At 60.6% G+C, this 16,904-nt stretch overlaps 1 protein-coding gene across 4 annotated transcripts in view; it reads left to right on the forward strand.

Moving 5' to 3' along the window:
- The window catches only part of BRD1 (bromodomain containing 1), a 44,799-nt gene extending 30,018 nt beyond the window's left edge, over window positions 1–14,781 (forward strand). For 2 of the 4 annotated variants that reach the window (XM_062202655.1, XM_062202657.1), the window contains exons 8-13: window positions 3,656–4,153; window positions 10,026–10,161; window positions 10,531–10,658; window positions 11,173–11,282; window positions 11,387–11,541; window positions 13,743–14,781. In XM_062202655.1, the coding sequence (XP_062058639.1) occupies window positions 3,656–4,153; window positions 10,026–10,161; window positions 10,531–10,658; window positions 11,173–11,282; window positions 11,387–11,541; window positions 13,743–13,926 (1,211 nt within the window). In that variant the 3' untranslated portion in view covers window positions 13,927–14,781. Of the gene's footprint in view, window positions 1–3,655; window positions 4,154–10,025; window positions 10,162–10,530; window positions 10,659–11,172; window positions 11,283–11,386; window positions 11,542–13,742 lie in introns of those variants that run through there. The other 2 variants (XM_062202658.1, XR_009866929.1) reach the window with 2 other exon arrangements.
- The last annotated feature ends 2,123 nt before the right edge of the window (window positions 14,782–16,904 follow it).

Genomic DNA, 16,904 nt, shown 5'->3' on the forward strand with positions numbered 1-16,904 from the left:
TGCACTCCCTGGCCACAGCAGAGAGCTGGCCTGGAAGAGGGGCAACCGGGACAGAATCCGGCGCTCCAACCGGGACTAGAACCCGGTGTGCCGGCGCCGTAGGCGGAGGATTAGCCTGTTGAGCCGCGGTGCCGGCCTCTGTCCCTGGCCCCCTTCTGGCACACCGTCTGTGCTTTGTGGCTTACTCGTCCTCAGCACAGTGAGCAGGTCCGGCCCTCGCCCTCAGACCTCTGGGCTGCAGGGGCTGCTCGTCCATGCAGAGCTGCAGTTGCCTTTTCCGTTCTGTCTGAGCGCCCTCCCCACCCCTATGGAGTGTCGCGGTGCGTGCCCTGCCCCTGCCGGAGCCAGCTGGTCCTTCAGAGGCCAGGTTCGTTGCTTTGTAGCTTGGGGTTGAAGGAAAGCACAGGAAGTGGGCTCAGGGAAGGTGGCCTGGAGTGGCGTGCCGTGGCACACCTGTGTGTTGAAGCGCTGGGGTCAGGAAAAGGCCTTGTGCTTTTTAGCCAGCGGGGGAGGGGATGGAGAAGATGCCTGCAAGGCGAGGTGAGGCGAGGCGAGGCGCGGGAGGCAGGGGCCTCCAGAGCGGGGCGCCGTGTGCTGGTGAGGACACGAGCCCCTGAGCGGTGCCCTGGCATGCTCAGCTGTACCCGTGCTGTGCACCCCTGAAGGCAGGGATTGTTCCGTACCAGGTGCACAGCGCACAGGGCCACGTGCATGGCGCGTGTGCTGCACTTGGGACAGGCCGAGTCCCCGGCACCTCAAGGAAGGGATGGCTTGTGGCCGGGGTGTGCTGCATCCCGAGGGGAGCTTGCTAAGCCCGTGAGTGCACTTGGAGCTCTGGGGGTCTCCGTCTTCATTTTGACTGTGGCTTCAGGTGGCACCGTGTGAGGCTTGAGCAGTGAGGGTTCAGGTCGTGTGGGGATGCCAGGCTCCAGGGTCCCCTCCGTCAGTGCAGCCTCCAGCGCCGCTGTGCCTCGGCCTCTGAGGCCTTCCTGCATTGTACCCTGCACGCCTGGCAGGCAGGAGCGCTGCTGGACCCAGGAGCGTTTGTTCAAACCCCATGCCGGATGTGCGGTCAGCATTGCGGAGCGGGGAGTGTCGTCCTCACGGGGTACAGGTGTCCCCACACGCCACCTTGTGATTTCCCAGGAACTCGGTGACCTGGCACGGTGGCCAGTGCCTCGTGGTGCTGATCCGACATCCTGTGCGGAACACTGTGGGTGGCTGTTTTGCTGTTTTGTGTTTGTGATAAGTTCCAGTGAGTGGAATTTTAGGATCCTCACTCACCTACTGACCTATCTTCCTTCCTTTCTTTTTAACGATTTTTTTGAAAGGCAGAGTTAGAAAAAGAGAGGTCTTTCCTTCCCTGATTCACTCCCCAAATGACTGCCATGGCTGGGCGTGGGCCAGGCTAAAGCCAGGAGCCCGGAGCTCCATCCAAGTCTCCACGTGGGAGCAGGGGCCCCAGGACTTGGGCCATTTCCGCTGCTTCCCCAGGCCACAGCAGGGAGCTGGAAGGAAAGTGGAGCAACTGAGCCTGCTGTACCCCAGCACTGGCCCCAGGGTCCTGGCTGCTCCCGTTACAGAGTCTGAGTCTTCACCTCGAGTCACCTTGGTCCCCACGGTGCTTGGTAGCTTGTAACTTTTCAAAAGCGTTTCCGTGGTGTATATTAACTCCAGTCAGGCTCCTCTCGGGGACCGAGGGGCCTGCCGCTGTGTGGGTGGTAGTGGCTGTTCTGGTAGGGGAGGGGTCTGCACTCCTCACAGCCCCCAGCAAGGGATGGGGAGGCCGAGGTTCAGGATGATGGCCTGTGGGTCCCACGGCTGTGGGGGGTTTGCACTGGGGTGTCCGGACATCCCCTGTCAGTGTGTGGAGAGCCTGTCTCAGGAGTTCTGTGGCAGCAGCTGGGAACTTGGACCACACACAGTGACCAGAAGAGCCTGCCCTGGTGTGGTGGTGCTGTGGGGAAGAGGTCCCCCAGCGCAGTGGTGCCTTGCCAGCCTGGCAGGAGCACCTTAGCTGGGCAGAGAGCCTCAGGACCTAGGGGCCTGCCCTGTCCACCCTGGGGTCTGCTGCCCAGGCAGGGTGGGTAGTCCAAAGACCGAGCTGGAGGCAGGAAATGAGGTTTGAAGTGCTCCTTGGCCTCCAAGGGGAGGGTGGATGGGAGACTGTGAGGGCATCCTTGGCGGTGCCTGGACCGTGGGCTGGGGGATTGGGCCCTGGCCACACTGTCTCTGCTGGCCAGTGTAGCTGCATCTGCTGGGGCTGGCCTTGGTCTAGCAGAGGCCTTGGGGATCACAGCCAGTACTTCTAGGTATGGGCGGGGTGAGAGTCCCCGTGCAGGGGCCCAAGGGAAACCCCCAGGGTGGGGCGGGGGGAGGAAGCCGGAGGTAGATGGAGCACTGCTGTAGGGGTGAGGGCGGCCCCCTTGGTTCCAGAGATGGCTGGGCAGGAGCGGGGTGGGCATTGGCAAGCTTTGAACAGAACACCACCCGTCAGGACCTCTGGCTGCTCGCGGCACCGCCCAGGGCTCGGTGCTGCTGTCGGTAGCTGGCAGGCTCCGGACGCACGTCCCTCTGAAGCCCGGGGTCTTCAGTGTTGTTTGTGTCTCCCATTTACAACGTTTATGAAAGGCCTTACTTAACAAAAGGCTGTTGGTGACGGTCACACCTGTCCCCGGGAGTGTGAACTGGCCGCGCCTGCTCTGGTACGCGCTGAGCAGTGGTTGGAAACGGGTGCCTTTTAGCCCAGAGCCGGCAGTGCGGCTGCTCGGGGAGAGCGAGCCCCTTTGCTGCCCTGAACCGGGCTGTGCCGCTCCTGGAAGTCCGCTGGAGTGAAGTTTTCCGCACCGTTCTGGGAACGTTGGCTCCGAGTGAACTGGGTGCTCAGAGCCTGCGAAGCCGGGCGTGCAGCTTTCCGTTTTCACGGGGACTTCTGTGTTTAAAGCATGAGCCCTGCAGACGTCCTGTGGGTGTCAGGAAGTTTGCAGGTTTAATAAAATAAAAAATGTGCCCAGTGGTAACAGGCACTGCCTAGGGTCATTGAAGTGTTATTCTTGGTTTCATGTCATGCTTCCTGTAGCCCAAACCAGTCCTGTTGGGAAGGGAGCTCAGCGGTAGCCCAGCGTAGCGTGGCCTTGTGCCGGGCTGTCGGCCGCCCCAGGCTGCACCGAGGACGCCTGTGCCGTGTCGTTTCCAGACCCCCCGATTTTCTGCTGGTACATTTTCACCTCGTCCGTGCCGAGGTGACTGAGCCTGTCTTCCTGGGGGACGCTCCGGTCAGAAGCTGGCCTGGGGCCCGGGGCAGAGTCCGGGGGGCCCGTCTGAGGTCCCCTTAGTTGGGTGAGGCATCTTTTCCTCTTCAAGGTAAGTGAGTGAGTGGTTGTAGGAACTGCCGTGGCCTAGGGGGCTGTGCTGACTGCTGTGTGCACGAGATGGCCTCGCAGCTCGGTGCCACACCACGCCGTGGCGCCAGGGAGGCGCTCACAGCGTGACCCGGGGCCCCCAGGGCAGCCTACCGCTTCTCAGTCGGTTATGTGGGATGCTTTGTTTCCTTAACTGAAGTAGTGTTTTGGTGGACTTCACATTTATAGTAAGTTTTATGATAGATTTTCTAATCTTCAGTTTTCAAAAATCACTTTATTTATAATTTTTTCAGGAGATAAATCTCCCCCTAAACTTGAACCATCAGATGCATTACCTCTTCCTTCAAACTCGGAGACTAATTCAGAACCACCAACCCTCAAACCAGTAGAACTCAACCCCGAGCAGAGTAAACTATTCAAAAGAGTCACATTTGATAATGCCTCACATAGCACTTGCACTCAGAGCGCACTGGTGAGCGGACACCCTCCAGAGCCCACCCTCGCCAGTAGTGGCGATGTGCCGGCGGCGGCGGCCTCCGCGGTGGCGGAGCCATCAAGCGATGTAAACAGACGCACCTCTGTTCTCTTCTGCAAATCGAAAAGTGTAAGCCCCCCAAAGTCTGCCAAGAACACTGAAACCCAGCCAACTTCTCCTCAGCTAGGGACCAAAACCTTTTTGTCTGTAGTCCTTCCGAGGTTGGAGACTCTACTGCAGCCAAGGAAAAGGTCGCGGAGCACATGTGGAGACTCCGAGGTGGAGCAGGAGTCCCCGGGAAAGCGCCTGGACACAGGTAAGCGCACGGGTGCTGGCACCGCGCCCGCAGGGCCTGTGCTTCGTGCAGCATCGTCGTCCTTTGCAGAACAAACGATGCCGTTTTCTTCCTGAAGGTCCTAAACCCTGGGTCCAAGGTGGGCGCCCCGCGGTGCGGCCTTGTGTCGCTGGCCCTGCGCTCTGTGCCCTGAACAGTGTAGCGACAGGAGTGACGTCTGGTGGAGGTTGAGACTGCTTGTCTTGAAGGTGGTGTGCACACCAGGCGCACTGGGGCTCATGAGTGGCCGTGTCTGGCCCGGCTGCCCTCGCAGCCCCCAGGAGGGTCTCCTGAGCCCCCCGTACAGCACTCACACCATGTAGGTACAGAGTGGTTCCGCGCAGCGCAGCCCCGTCAGCACGCCTGTGGGGAGCTAGGACGGCCGCAGGGGCGTGCAGGGGCTTCTCGTGGGCTGCGGCACGTGTGTCGGCGCTGCTTTACTCCCCAGTCGCTCCATGTGCGCCCCACGCTGCCGCTGTGCCGTGTGGAGGAAGCGGCCTCTGTTCTCGGCCTTGGAGGTGCCAGGGCCCCGTCGTCACCGCTCCGTACAGGAGTGTTGCTGTGGCGTTTGTCTTTCCTGTCTGTCTGTCCTGCCTTCTCTTCTGGCTGTGCCCTTGGATAGTAAGGAGCAGGCCCACCCATCCATCCGCGGTGCCCACGTGAGGGACCTCACTGGACGGGGTAGAGCATGCCTTCTTCTGTGAGCTGAGATAATTCCTTCGGAACTTCATTTTACTGTGGAAGAATGGTTCGCACATGTAGCTACAGAAACGTTTAGAGAGGTTCCACCCGTGTCCGTGTGTGCTGCCGATTGATGTCAGGGTGCCGTCTTAAGGGAATGTGACGAGGCCTTTGTGTTTGGCAGTCACGGGGCTGCCTGGAGCCTTGGGGGATGCAGGTGCAGGCGTCGGCTTTGTCGGCTCCTGGGGTTTCTCTCCCCAGCTCCAGCTGCTCTTAGCCAGATGCAGCGAGAGACCCCAGCACCTTGTTTCGAACTCCAGGGCACCAGGCCCTGGCTGATGGTGCTGGCCAGCCTCAGGCGTCCGCTCCACACACGGGGCATGGAGCTCGCCCTGATGCTGCGCTTCCTCAGGGTTGCACGACTGTCAATGGCATGGGGTGCAGGGCAGGGCCCCACCGCAGAGCTGCTGGCTGGGGCAGTGGCCCCCCACCCTCACCTGGGGGCCCCGTGCAGGCACTGGCGGCTTCCAGCGGGTGGCCTCGCCTGACCATCTAGGTCCTACTGGGCCTCTAGCAGTGGACTTGCTTTTACCAGCCTGGTGGCCGCACTCTGCAGACCTCCCTTGGGTCTCCCTCTGTGTCCCTTTCCACGCGGGAGGGCAGTTCTGCCTGTGTGAGTGGCGACGGTGCGTCTCAGGTGGTCCTCACGGGGTGATCTGCAGTGCGCGTTTCTGGAAGAATGCTCTGCCCTTCGACCCTCACTGAAACAGAGATTTTTGCTTTCTTATTCCAGAGTGGCAGTAGCTTTCAGTGGATCGCGATGAGCCCCTGAGCCTAACTCTGAGCAGCCTGCGAGCTTTAGCGCTAAGACAGACCTCAGGAGCGCGAGGCGGCAGCCGCTGTGTCCTCTGCCCAGCCTGGGCAGGGCTGGGTGTGGTCTGAGTGTGGCCAGTGCTTCGCCATCACCTGAACCTTGTGGTGCTCTCTGCACGCCTGGATTTCTTGCTCCGAGTTTCACTTCTTCGCATTCTGAGGACTCGAAGTGTTCCGGAACCTTCCGCTTTTTCCCAGGGCCATCTGTGTGCTCTGAACTTGTAGGGAGCTCTCCTGTGTTCTCCAGTGCACGGCGAGCTTCCAAGTTAGATTGAGAACGGATTCCTTCATCCTGGACTCTCACCTGTGGGCCCGCTCCTGTCACCGTCCCGTGCCTGTAGGCTGGGCATGTGGTGCCGTGGGCCTTGGGGAGGCCTGGAGCGTGGGTCCTGAGCCTGCGGAGCCGCCCTGTCTCGTAGCTTCCTTCTGCTGCGACTGCTTAGTTACTTCCAACCAAGAAGCTTTGGCCTGGCACGAGCTGCTTGTGTCTTCATTGAGACTTGCCGCGAGGTTCCTGCCAGGCACATGGCTGGGGGTGAAAGCGAGTCTTGTCTTCTGCATCTTCGCTCTTCGGGGAGGAGCTGGCGGCCCCTTCCTTTCAGCCAGACCGGGTTGTCGCTTGCTGGCGTGCTGGGCCGCTCGCTCTTTGGGTCCTGGCCATGTTCTCTTTGCTCCAGCTGGACAGTGGCTCTGCTCAGTGGCCCCGGCACCCTTGCATTTCCACTTCAACCGCATGGATCGCATTGGGACCATCAGTTCAGCCATCCTCTAAACAAAACAAAGCCCAGCCCCAGGGGAGACCTGCGCCCACCCAGCCCACCCCTCTGTAAGTCAGAGCTGGCGGTGGGCTGAGCTGGCGGGTCCTTCTGCCTCTGCCCTCCCTCTGAGGGGAGCCTGAAGAATGCCGCCTCGGCTGGAGCACCTGCTGCGGCACAGACAGCGAGCGCCAGCTCTCCGCGCCTGTTCTCAGGGTGCCACACGGGCCTGTCGGGGGCCGGGTCCTGCACGTGGCGCTGTGGAGACGGGGCTCTGCCGTGTTGTCCTCACTCGGTTGTTAGCGTCTTGGTTTCTGGATCTACCTGATGCTCCACCTCCCTTGATGTCTTTCCTTTACTGGCTGCTGTCTCGTGCTGGCCGTGCCCCATGCCCGCCCTTGGGGACCCTCCGTGGAGCAGGGTGGTGTCTGCGAACTTCTTTGTTGCTGAGTTTGTTTGTTTTTAGGATTTATTTATTTATTTGAAAGGTAGAGTTAGAGATCTTTCATCTGGTTCACGCCCCAAATGGCCGCAACAGCCAGGGCTGGGCCAGGAGCCAGGAGCTTCATCCGGGTCTCCCACGTGGGTGCCAGGGCCCAAGCACTTGGGCCGTCTTCTGCTGCTTTCCCAGGTGCGTTAGGGAGGTGGATCGGAAGTGGAGCAGCCGGGACTTGCACCAGGGACGTGTGGGTGCCAGCACTGCAGTTGGTGGCTTTCCCTGCAGTCTAACAGTGCCGGTCCCCATGGCTGAGTGCTTACGCAGGTTGGAGAAGACACAGCAGTGTGGTCATTTTGGCAATTGTAGGAGTAAGAGCGTGTCCGCAGCTTGGCCGGTGTCGTCGCACCGGACGTTCGTCCTGCACTGGGCTTGGTGCGTGTCTGAACTCGTCAGGTTCATCTGAGGTCTGGGGGCAGGTTTGGCGATGGCAGCAGTGGGGACCAGGGTGCAGACCCCAGCCCCCTGTCCTCCTGCCAGGGGCTTTGCCCTGTGCTGCAGGTGTGAGCTGCTCAGGGTGGGTTCCCGGCCTCTTGCAGAGGGTGGATAGGCTGTCTGGGGGGCCCTCTGGGGTCCCCTCCCTTGCAACCATGGGCCTGCTTTGCTCGTCAGAGTGGTTGGGGGCCGGCGGTCCTGGGTAGAGTGGGCTCCTGGCAGGAGCCTTGTTTTCACTCACTCCCCTAGTGCACCAGCTTCACTCAGCATTTAAAGAAACACCCTGTGCCAGAGTCCCCCCACTGTGTTCTGGGTGAGAGGCCTGTGTGTGGTGTTCGTGGGTGCCCCCGGGCGTCACCTGTGTGTGGTGTTCGTGGGTGCCCCCGGGCGTCACCTGTGTGTGGTGTTCGTGGGTGCCCCCGGGCGTCACCTGTGTGTGGTGTTCGTGGGTGCCCCCGGGGCGTCAGCTGTGTGTGGTGTTCGTGGGTGCCCCCGGGGCGTCAGCTGTGTGTGGTGTTCGTGGGTGCCCCTGGGGCGTCAGCTGTGTGTGGTGTTCGTGGGTGCCCCCGGGCGTCACCTGTGTGTGGTGGTCGTGGGTGCCCCCGGGGCATCAGCTGTGTGTGGTGTTCGTGGGTGCCCCCGGGGCGTCAGCTGTGTGTGGGTCTCGAGTCTGGAGTGGGGCTTAGAACCCTGCGGGGCACGTGTCCTTTGAGGTCCTGACAGGGCTGCTGAAGGGGGTGGTCCCAGTGGGTTCCGCCCGGAGGCCATACAGCCCATGGGGCAGCGGGTGGGAAGCCAGGGTGGAGGTGGAGGCGCTGGGGCGCGCCGCCCTAGCTGTAGACCTTAGCAGCCTGAGCCCAGGCTCCCTGGCACGCCCTCCAGGGCCTCGTACCCCACGTGGGCCCCACTCTGCAGAGCTGACCGGAGCCTTGCTCCTCTCCCTCAGCCTTTCCTCTGTCCCCTTACCAGGGGAGGCCCTGGACCCTCTGTCAGGCTTCCTCGTGCCCCTGCTGGGGAGGGTGACTTGCCTGTCACCTGCCGCTTCCCCTGCTCGCTGGCACTCGGGCGTGTCCTGGGACAGCCTGGGTGCTGCGTGCCCCCCGATGAAACGCGGGGGGAGTTGGAAGGCAGAAGCGTGCTCGTTCTCTCTCGGAGTGGAGGACACCCCGAGGCCTCCCTCTCTTCCCTCAGTGCGGAGTTGGGGGCCTGGCCTCGTGTTGGCCCGCTCTCTTACAGCACCGCAGGCTGGAGCTGTGAGTGGCTGTGGCTGGTCTTCCTCCTCCCCTAGCTGGCCACACCTGCCTTGTGGGCCAGGCTGGCTGTCCCCTCTTGGAGGCCCTGGCACAAGTGTGGAGATCACCTTCTACGGAAGTCTGCTCAGTCCTGAGTCAGTGTCCACAGCACAGGCCGGCGAGGCCGTGCCAGGGCACCTGGACCGCGGTGCTTCAGTCTCTGGCCTCGGCCCCACGTGTCCATGTACCGTTGAGTCTGTGGCCGGGAGCCCTGAGTGCTGGCGCTGGAGCTGGCCCAAGGGCACGGGCTCTGCCCGGCCTTCAGGTGTCACGGGTGGGCACAGGCTCCCGGGGCAGAGCTGGGTGTCGGCTTCTGAGGAAGTAGCACTTCCTGGAACTGTCGCTGCGGGCCTGAAGGTGGGGCCTGAGCAGCCTGGTGTCGCCCCCAGCATCTCGGATTCTGCAGAGCTTCAGGTTGCATGATGTCCCTGCCTGCTGCACTTCCTGCTGCAGAGGTGCTGGGCCAGGCGGGTCCTCCCGCGCAGCTTCTGGCGCCAGGCAGGGTCCTCCCGCGCAGCCTCTGGGCCAGGCAGGGTCCTCCCGCGCAGCCTCTGGGCCAGGCAGGGTCCTCCCGCGCAGCCTCTGAGCCTCAGCCCCGTAAAGTGAGCTGTGCTCGCTGAGGACCAGGCTGGATCCAGCCGCTGGTCTCAAAGTGTTTCCAAGAAATGGAACGGGTGTAGTTGGTTTTTAATGGGATTCTGTCTTAGGAAAAATGTTTCTCCTCCCTTCCACCTGCCCCTCCTGGAGGGAGCCTGGCCATTCACCACCAACTGCCTGAGCCAGGAAGGCCCGCGAGGGGCTGTGGACACACCAGGGGTCGGGCTGTTCCGGGGGGGTTGGGAGTGACTGATTCGCCTGATCGAGGTACTGAATTTGTGGAGCTCTTTGGTGAGTTCAGGCCCACCCCCCGGGAGCACCACCCCTGTGCGCTGGGTGCTGGTGGCTTGGAGTGGCCTGGATTGACAGGGCCCTCGTGTCAGTGTTGGGTCAGCCTTTTTAAAGCAGGGTGTTTTGGATGTAATTAGTATGTGTGAAGCTGCTTCTGTTTGTGTGATGGCCCCTTGGTCTGGCCGCGCAGCCCTGGGGTGCAGCAGGCCACCTCTGCACGCGCAGGGCCAGTGACGGGCACCTGGTTAGAGCGCTCTCCCAGATGAGCGCGCACGGAACCACTCTTGCTGGCGTTTGCTGCCTTGTGTGTATTTCAGTGACTGCTTTGCTGTGCGGGCTGGGCGCGGGTGCTGTAGAGATGAGTGAATTCCCGGTGCCACTGCGCGTGGCGGCGCTGCTGAGGGCTGACGCGGTCTTGCTTGCCTGTGTTGCAGGTCTCACCAATGGCTTTGGGGGCGCGAGGAGTGAGCAGGAGCCGGGCAGCGGCCCAGGCAGGAAAGCCGCTCCCCGGCGCCGCTGTGCTTCTGAGTCCAGCATCTCCTCCAGCAGCAGCCCGCTCTGCGAAACAAGGTGGGCGCCACGGCCCCTCGCGGGACAGGGAGCTCGGCTCGCGTGCCCGTGCCCTCGGAGAAAGCTGGCCCGTGTGTGTGCGTGTGCACACGTCCCCTTTGTCCCATGGTGCTCTGCTTCATGGAGCTACCCAGAAGCAGGAACAAAACCACATGCAGACATAAGCAGATCTGTGGTTACGTCCGTGCGTGTCTTTTCCCACCAAAGCTTGCCTTCAGCAAGACAGCCGCGAGCACAGCCCCGCCTCTGCCCGGCGTGCCCGGCACGGTGTGGGTCGGGCCTGGCGGAGGCGAGCTGTGGGCATGCGCCGCTTGCACGCTGGGTGTTGTCCTGGCGGGACGAGCCTCTGACCGTGCCTTCCTCCTGAAGTTTCAGTGTGCCCAAGTGCGGGCGCGGCAAGCCTGCCCTGGTGCGCAGGCACACGTTGGAGGACCGCAGCGAGCTGATCTCCTGCATTGAGAACGGCAATTACGCCAAGGCGGCCCGGATCGCAGCCGGTGAGTTGCCGGGTTCGCTCCCCGATGTTCCCCTAGCCGTGCCCTTGTAGCCAGACTGGCACCCGGCAGGGCCTGGGCTGCATGCTGGGGGCGGAGTCGCTGTGGGTTCTGTGGGTTCTGTGGATTCTGGCCCCAATGGTCCTGATTGTCACACGGCCGGGGCCCCTGGAGAGTCCTGGGCTCCCGGGGTGGTGTAGCTCCCCCCTGTTGAGGTGGGTTTGGGGTTGAGAGCCAAGCGGCAGTGGGAAGAGCAGGCAGCTGTTGGTGGGGTCCAGAACTTTGGTGTTGCTTTTGTGATGTTGGATCCGAATGGTGTCCCTGGAGTGAGGGTCTTGGGAGGGGTCCTGCTGAGAGGCCTTGGAGATGGGGTGCCAGGCCCTGGACCCATGGGAGGAGTGGGGCTTCCTCTGGGCCTGAAGAGGCGTGGCCATGGCGGGCTGAGGGGCCCTGGGGGGAGGCCCTGGGGGTGCTGGATGTCCTCCCACATTTACCAGAGTGGCCTCCTCCTCCCCAGAAGTGGGCCAGAACAGCATGTGGATTTCCACCGAGGCCGCGGCCTCCGTCCTGGAGCCCCTGAAGGTGGTGTGGGCCAAGTGCAGCGGCTACCCCTCCTACCCGGCACTGGTGAGTCCCCTCCCGCGGAGCTGCTGCGAGAGCGGGCGGCTATCCCGGTGGGCCTGCCAGGGTGCGGCTTTGGCACCTGTGACCCGAGCTGTCTGTCTTGGCAGATCATTGACCCCAAGATGCCGCGAGTGCCTGGCCACCACAACGGCGTCACCATCCCGGCGCCGCCCCTGGACGTGCTGAGGATCGGCGAGCACATGCAGACCAAGTCGGATGAGAAGTTGTTTCTGGTTCTGTTTTTTGATAACAAGAGGAGTTGGTGAGTGGAGGCCTCGCTCTGAGGCCCAGCCTCTGTGGGCCTCACTTGCCAGTGTCTGCCAGGCCTTGCCTGGGACGTGTGGGTTGGGGCCCGGGACAGACTGCAGCCGGTGGAGCCCGTGCTGCTCTGGGTTCCCACGTGGGTGTAGTCTGGTGGTACGGGCACAGAGCACCGGTCATTCTCTGTCCCGACAGCCTCCAGTTCTCCTTTTCTTAAAAAACACTTATTGAGAGGTAGAGGTAGAGAGGTCTTCCATCCGCTGGTTCACTCTCCAAATGGCCGCAGCGGCAGGAGCTGAGCTGATCTGAAGCCAGGAGCCAGGAGCTTCTTCTGGGTCTCCTATGAGGGTGTAGGGTCCCAAGCACTTGGGCCATCGTCTACTGCTTTCCCAGGCCACAGCAGAGAGCTGGATCGGAAGTGGAGCAGCCGGGTCTCGAACTGGCGCCCATATGGGATGGTGATGCCGCAGGCAGGTGGAGGCTCAACCCACTGCTCCACACCACCGGCCCCTCTGCTCCTTCTCGTCTGGTCCCAGCCACGTTGGCTAATCTCACTTCCTGTCTGTGTCCACAGTAGAACTCTGGGCCCTGACCCTCTGCCAGGGTGTCCACCCACCCACCCACCTACCCAGGGCCTCCTGCGTGAGGCCCCACCTGTGCCTGGCCACTCTGACCCGGATCAGCTGGAGGCCCCAGCACGCCCAGTGCAGCCCTCAGGACCCATGTGAGGATAGATGCAGTGACTGCGCCCCTGCCTCTCCTGACTGACCCCATGGACAGCCGCTCGCCTCTGCCTGTGCCTAGGCTGTGCGCACGGTGTGTGGTGTGTGGTGTGTGTGTGTGTGTGTGTCACTTAGGAAACAGGCATTTAGCCGGCGCCGTGGCTTAACAGGCTAATCCTCCGCCTGCGGCGCCGGCACACCGGGTTCTAGTCCTGGTCGGGGCGCTGGATTCTGTCCCGGTTGCTCCTCTTCCGGTCCAGCTCTCTGCTGTGGCCAGGGAAGGCAGAGGAGGATGGCCCAAGTGCTTGGGCCCTGCACCCCCATGAAAGACCAGGAGAAGCACCTGGCTCCTGGCTTTGGATCAGCGCAATGCGCCGGCCGCGGTGGCCTTTGGAGGGTGAACCAACGGCAAAAAGGAAGACCTTTCTCTCTGTCTCTCTCTCTCACTATCCACTCTGCCTGTCAAAAACAAAACAAAACAAAACCAAAAAAAACCAGGCATTTGGTGTGTGTGTGTCACTTAGGACACAGGTGTTTGGTGTGTGTGCGTGCGCGCATGTCTTCCTGTGTTCACCCTGTATCACTTAGGACACAGGCGTTTGGTGAGTGTGTGTGTTTGTGTTTCCATGTCTTCTTGTGCTCACCCTGTATCACTTAGGACACAGACATTTGGTGTGTTTTTTTTGTGTGTGTATCACTTAGGACACAGGCGTTTGGTGTGTGTGTGTGTGTGTGTGTTCATCCATGTCTTCTTGTGCTCACCCTGTATCACTTAGGACACAGACGTTTGGGGTGTGTGTGTGTATGTATCAGGACACAGATGTTTGTGTGTGTGTGCGCGCATGTCTTCCTGTGTTCACCCTGTGTCACTTAGGACACAGGCATTTGGTGAGTGTGTGTGTGTGTTCATCCATGTCTTCTTGTGCTCACCCTGTATCACTTAGGACACAGACGTTTGGGGTGTGTGTGTGTGTGTGTGCACGCGCATGTCTTCCTGTGTTCACCCTGTATCACTTAGGACACAGACGTTTGGTGTGTGTCCATCTTTTCCTGTGCTCACCGTGTATCACTTAGGACACAGACGTTTGGTGTGTGTGTGTGTGTGTGTCCATGTCTTCTTGTGCCCACCCTGTATCACTTAGGACACAGACGTGTGGTGTGTGTGTACGTGTGTGTCCATCTTTTCCTGTGCTCACCGTGTATCACTTAGGACACAGACGTTTGGTGAGTGTGTGTACCTGTGTGTTTGCACGCACGTGTTTCCCGTGCCCACCCTTTGTAGGACATGGAGGTGTTTGGTGGGTGTTTGGAGGAGGAGGAGAAGGTGACTTGGGCTCTGTCCTGCCTGAGCCCCGGGAGCTGAGGGGAGGGCAGGGGTGGCTCTGCTCTGTGTGGGGCTGGGCTTGTCATGGGGGCACTGGAAGTGGGGGTGCCAGCCATCTTCCCTTGTTCGACTTTCTCCCTTTTTCCCTTGAAACAGGCAGTGGCTTCCTAAATCCAAAATGGTTCCCCTGGGGATTGACGAGACGATAGACAAGCTGAAGATGATGGAAGGGAGGAACTCGAGTATCCGCAAGGCGGTGCGCATCGCCTTTGACCGGGCCATGAACCACCTGAGCCGCGTGCACGGGGAGCCGGCCAGCGACCTCAGCGACATCGACTGAGCCCGGGACGGCCACAGCCCTTGTCCATAGTGTTGATAAGCTGTACATACTGTATATTGTTTAAAACTTAACTTATTCTGATTTTTAGTCCTAGTTCTTGAATTCTTTTCCCCAGGGAGGGGAGGTTTTGGTTCCGAGTTTTGTACCTCCATCTCGGCCGCCGGGCGGGGCGGGGCGGGGCGTTGCCCGCCGCGCGCTGCCGCGGCCTCGCTTCCTTTGATCTGTAGCTTTTTTTAACAGAGACTTTTGAATGTTTAATAATTTTGTAAATCTTACTCTTTACACAGAGTACCACTTATTTAATAAGACGGGGTGTAAATTTACAGTGACAAATGTGTATTTTAGGAGAGAAAATGACATTATTTTGAATGGTACTTTGTGGAAAGAGGAGCGGCGGGTGCCCAGCAGACGCACTCGGCGCCCGTGCAGCCCGCCGTCCGGCTGCCCCAGGCTCCCCCGCCCCACCCGGCGGCTTATTTATTGTAGAAACTGTATCCATTTGCTTTATAATGAAAAATAAATTTGCAAAGGTATATTGAATATGCATTTTATACAGGCACATACAGATTCGAGTTGGTGGCGTGGCTGTAAATGACCCTGGCCTATGTGTGCTTTGATTTTGTAACCTGTAATCTTTTGTTTACAAGGAGGGGCTTTCTGTAACCGTTTTAATTTAGAACACTTTGGTAGCAATAGAAACTTTGGATACATTTTTGTATGGTACATGTGATGTATATAGAATTAGTACTTTATTTTTATTTTTAAGAGGTAAAGCATTATGTTAGGGGGGAAAGTAGGGTGGGTTTCCAAATTTGCATTTTTTATATTAAAAATAAAGTCACGATTTGGACGGTGTGGCCATTTCATTCCTGCCTCCCCAGGAGGCCACGCGGGAGCCGTGCGGCTGCAGGGGCGAGGGGCACGGCCAGGTGGGCAGCACGCCCCACGCCCGCGTCTTGAACGTTATCACGGAAGGCGCTATTTATTATTTTGTCTAATCCTATTTTTACTTTAAAGCTATAGTGACTTTAAAATTTTAAATTTTTTTTTTTTTCTTTTAAGTCTGCGCTGTTTGTAACATCTCCATGGGAACTTGGAAATAAAGTCTTCCTTGGATGGTTTCTGTCCCTGCTGTTCCCTTGCTGTGGCCCGAGTGGGCCGCCCTCCAGGAAGGCAGGTCAGGGAGAGGACTGGCTCGCCCCTGTGTCTGAGGGGGAGGCGTCCAGCTTGAGCCCCGAGCTTCTCGGGCAGCGCGCGGGGCGGGGTCAGGGTCGGAGGGCGCAGAGGATGCCGCTGTCCGGCCGTACGACCTCCAGGGGGCTGCTCTCCCAGCTTCCGGAGTCGGCCTCGCCTCCCTCCGGCCTATCCCAGTGAGTGCTCAGGCTGGGAGTGGCCAGGGGTCCTTGCCGGCCCCCAGCTCTGCCACCTGTCACCCTGCTCTAGCTGCTGGTGGACAGGGGCCAGCTTGTCTGCCCAGGCTGTCCTGGTGTCCCGGGTACACTCTGCTGTGGGCGGGGCTCCTTGCTGGAGAGAGCTGATGGCCTGGGTCCTGAGACCAGGGGCCAGCGTGGACGCTGCTGTGCAGGGCTGGGCGTCCTGTGCCTGAGGGGCCTCCTGGAGCCATCGCCGACTTCTGCTCAGCTCAGGGCTGGGGAGCGCTGCCGCTTTTTCTTTCTTGAGATGTTTTATTTATTTGTAGGGGAAAATGGTCCGGAGCCTCAGCCCCTCGCCTGGGGACACCCTCCTGCCTCTACCCTGTCCGTCACAAGCTTTTAAATTTCTTTTGTTGAAAGGAAGTTGCGGGGCTGGCGCCGGGGCTCACGTGGTTAATCCTCCGCCTGCTGCGCTGGCATCCCATATGGGCGCTGGGTTCTAGTCCCGGTTGCTCCTCTTCCAGTCCAGCTCTCTGCTGTGGCCCGGGAAGGCAGTGGAGGATGGCCCTAGTGCTTGGGCCCTGCACCCCATGGGAGACCAGGAGAAGCACCTGGCTCCTGGCTTCAGATCGGCGTAGTTCCGGCCGTAGTGGCCATTTGGGGGTGAACCCACAGAAGGAAGACCTTTCTGTCTCTGTAACTCTGTAAAAAAAAAAAAAAAAAAAAACAGTTGTGGAAGGAGATCATCTGCTGGTTCCCTCCCCAGGTGGCTGCCGATGGCCAAGGCTGGGCCCGGCAGGAGCCAGGATCTTTGGGCCACAGTTTTAGGGACGGGGCGGGGAGCTGGGCGAAGGGGCAGCTTGGGGGAGGGTCCCCAGGGAGGCGGCAGTGGCCCCCCCACCGGCCAGTGGCAGGAGCCTGGGCGAGGGTCCAGCAGGATCGCTGAGCAGGGCGGTGCTCTCTGTCTTATTTACTTGGAAGGCACAGATTGATTCTCCATTCCTGGTTCACCTCCCCCCCCCACCCCGAGTGCCTGCAACAGCCAAAGCCAGGGGCCAAAACCAACATCTGGGTCTCCCGTGTGGGTGGCAGGGACCCAAGGCCTTGAGCCATCATTGCCCCCAGGGCGCTCATCCACAGGAGCTGGAGCCACTGGCGGCCCCAGGCTGCCACTTAACCCCACTTAGCCGCTGCTCCAAACCCATGGGCTCCTGCTGCTGCCCAGGGTCTCCTGGTCTGGGGGTCTTGAGGACCGGGGCTGCCTCCTGGGGCTTGGCTGCTGGCCACGCCCCCTGCTGGTGGGTCCCAAGTGCCTCCCCCCCCCCCCCCCCCCCCAGCCCTTGGTGGCCAGAGCTGGAGCAGAGGCAGAGGGAGACACCCTGGCCTCTGGGATAGCTCCCCCTGGGGGCGCCCTGTTCCCAGCCTCTCCTCCAGGGTCCCCACCCTCCTGGAGAGAGCAGAGGCGGTCCCTCTCCCTCTCCCTCCCCCAACCCAGAAACTTAGTTCTGCCCTGAAGCCCTGGGGCAGGTGTCCCCTTGCAAGTGCAGTGTGGTGGGAGGGCGGCCCAACAGAGCTGAGCTGGTCTGGGGAGGCTGCCCACGGGCC

This window comes from Lepus europaeus, chromosome 10 (assembly GCF_033115175.1).
Source record: "Lepus europaeus isolate LE1 chromosome 10, mLepTim1.pri, whole genome shotgun sequence".
NCBI lineage: Eukaryota > Metazoa > Chordata > Mammalia > Lagomorpha > Leporidae > Lepus > Lepus europaeus.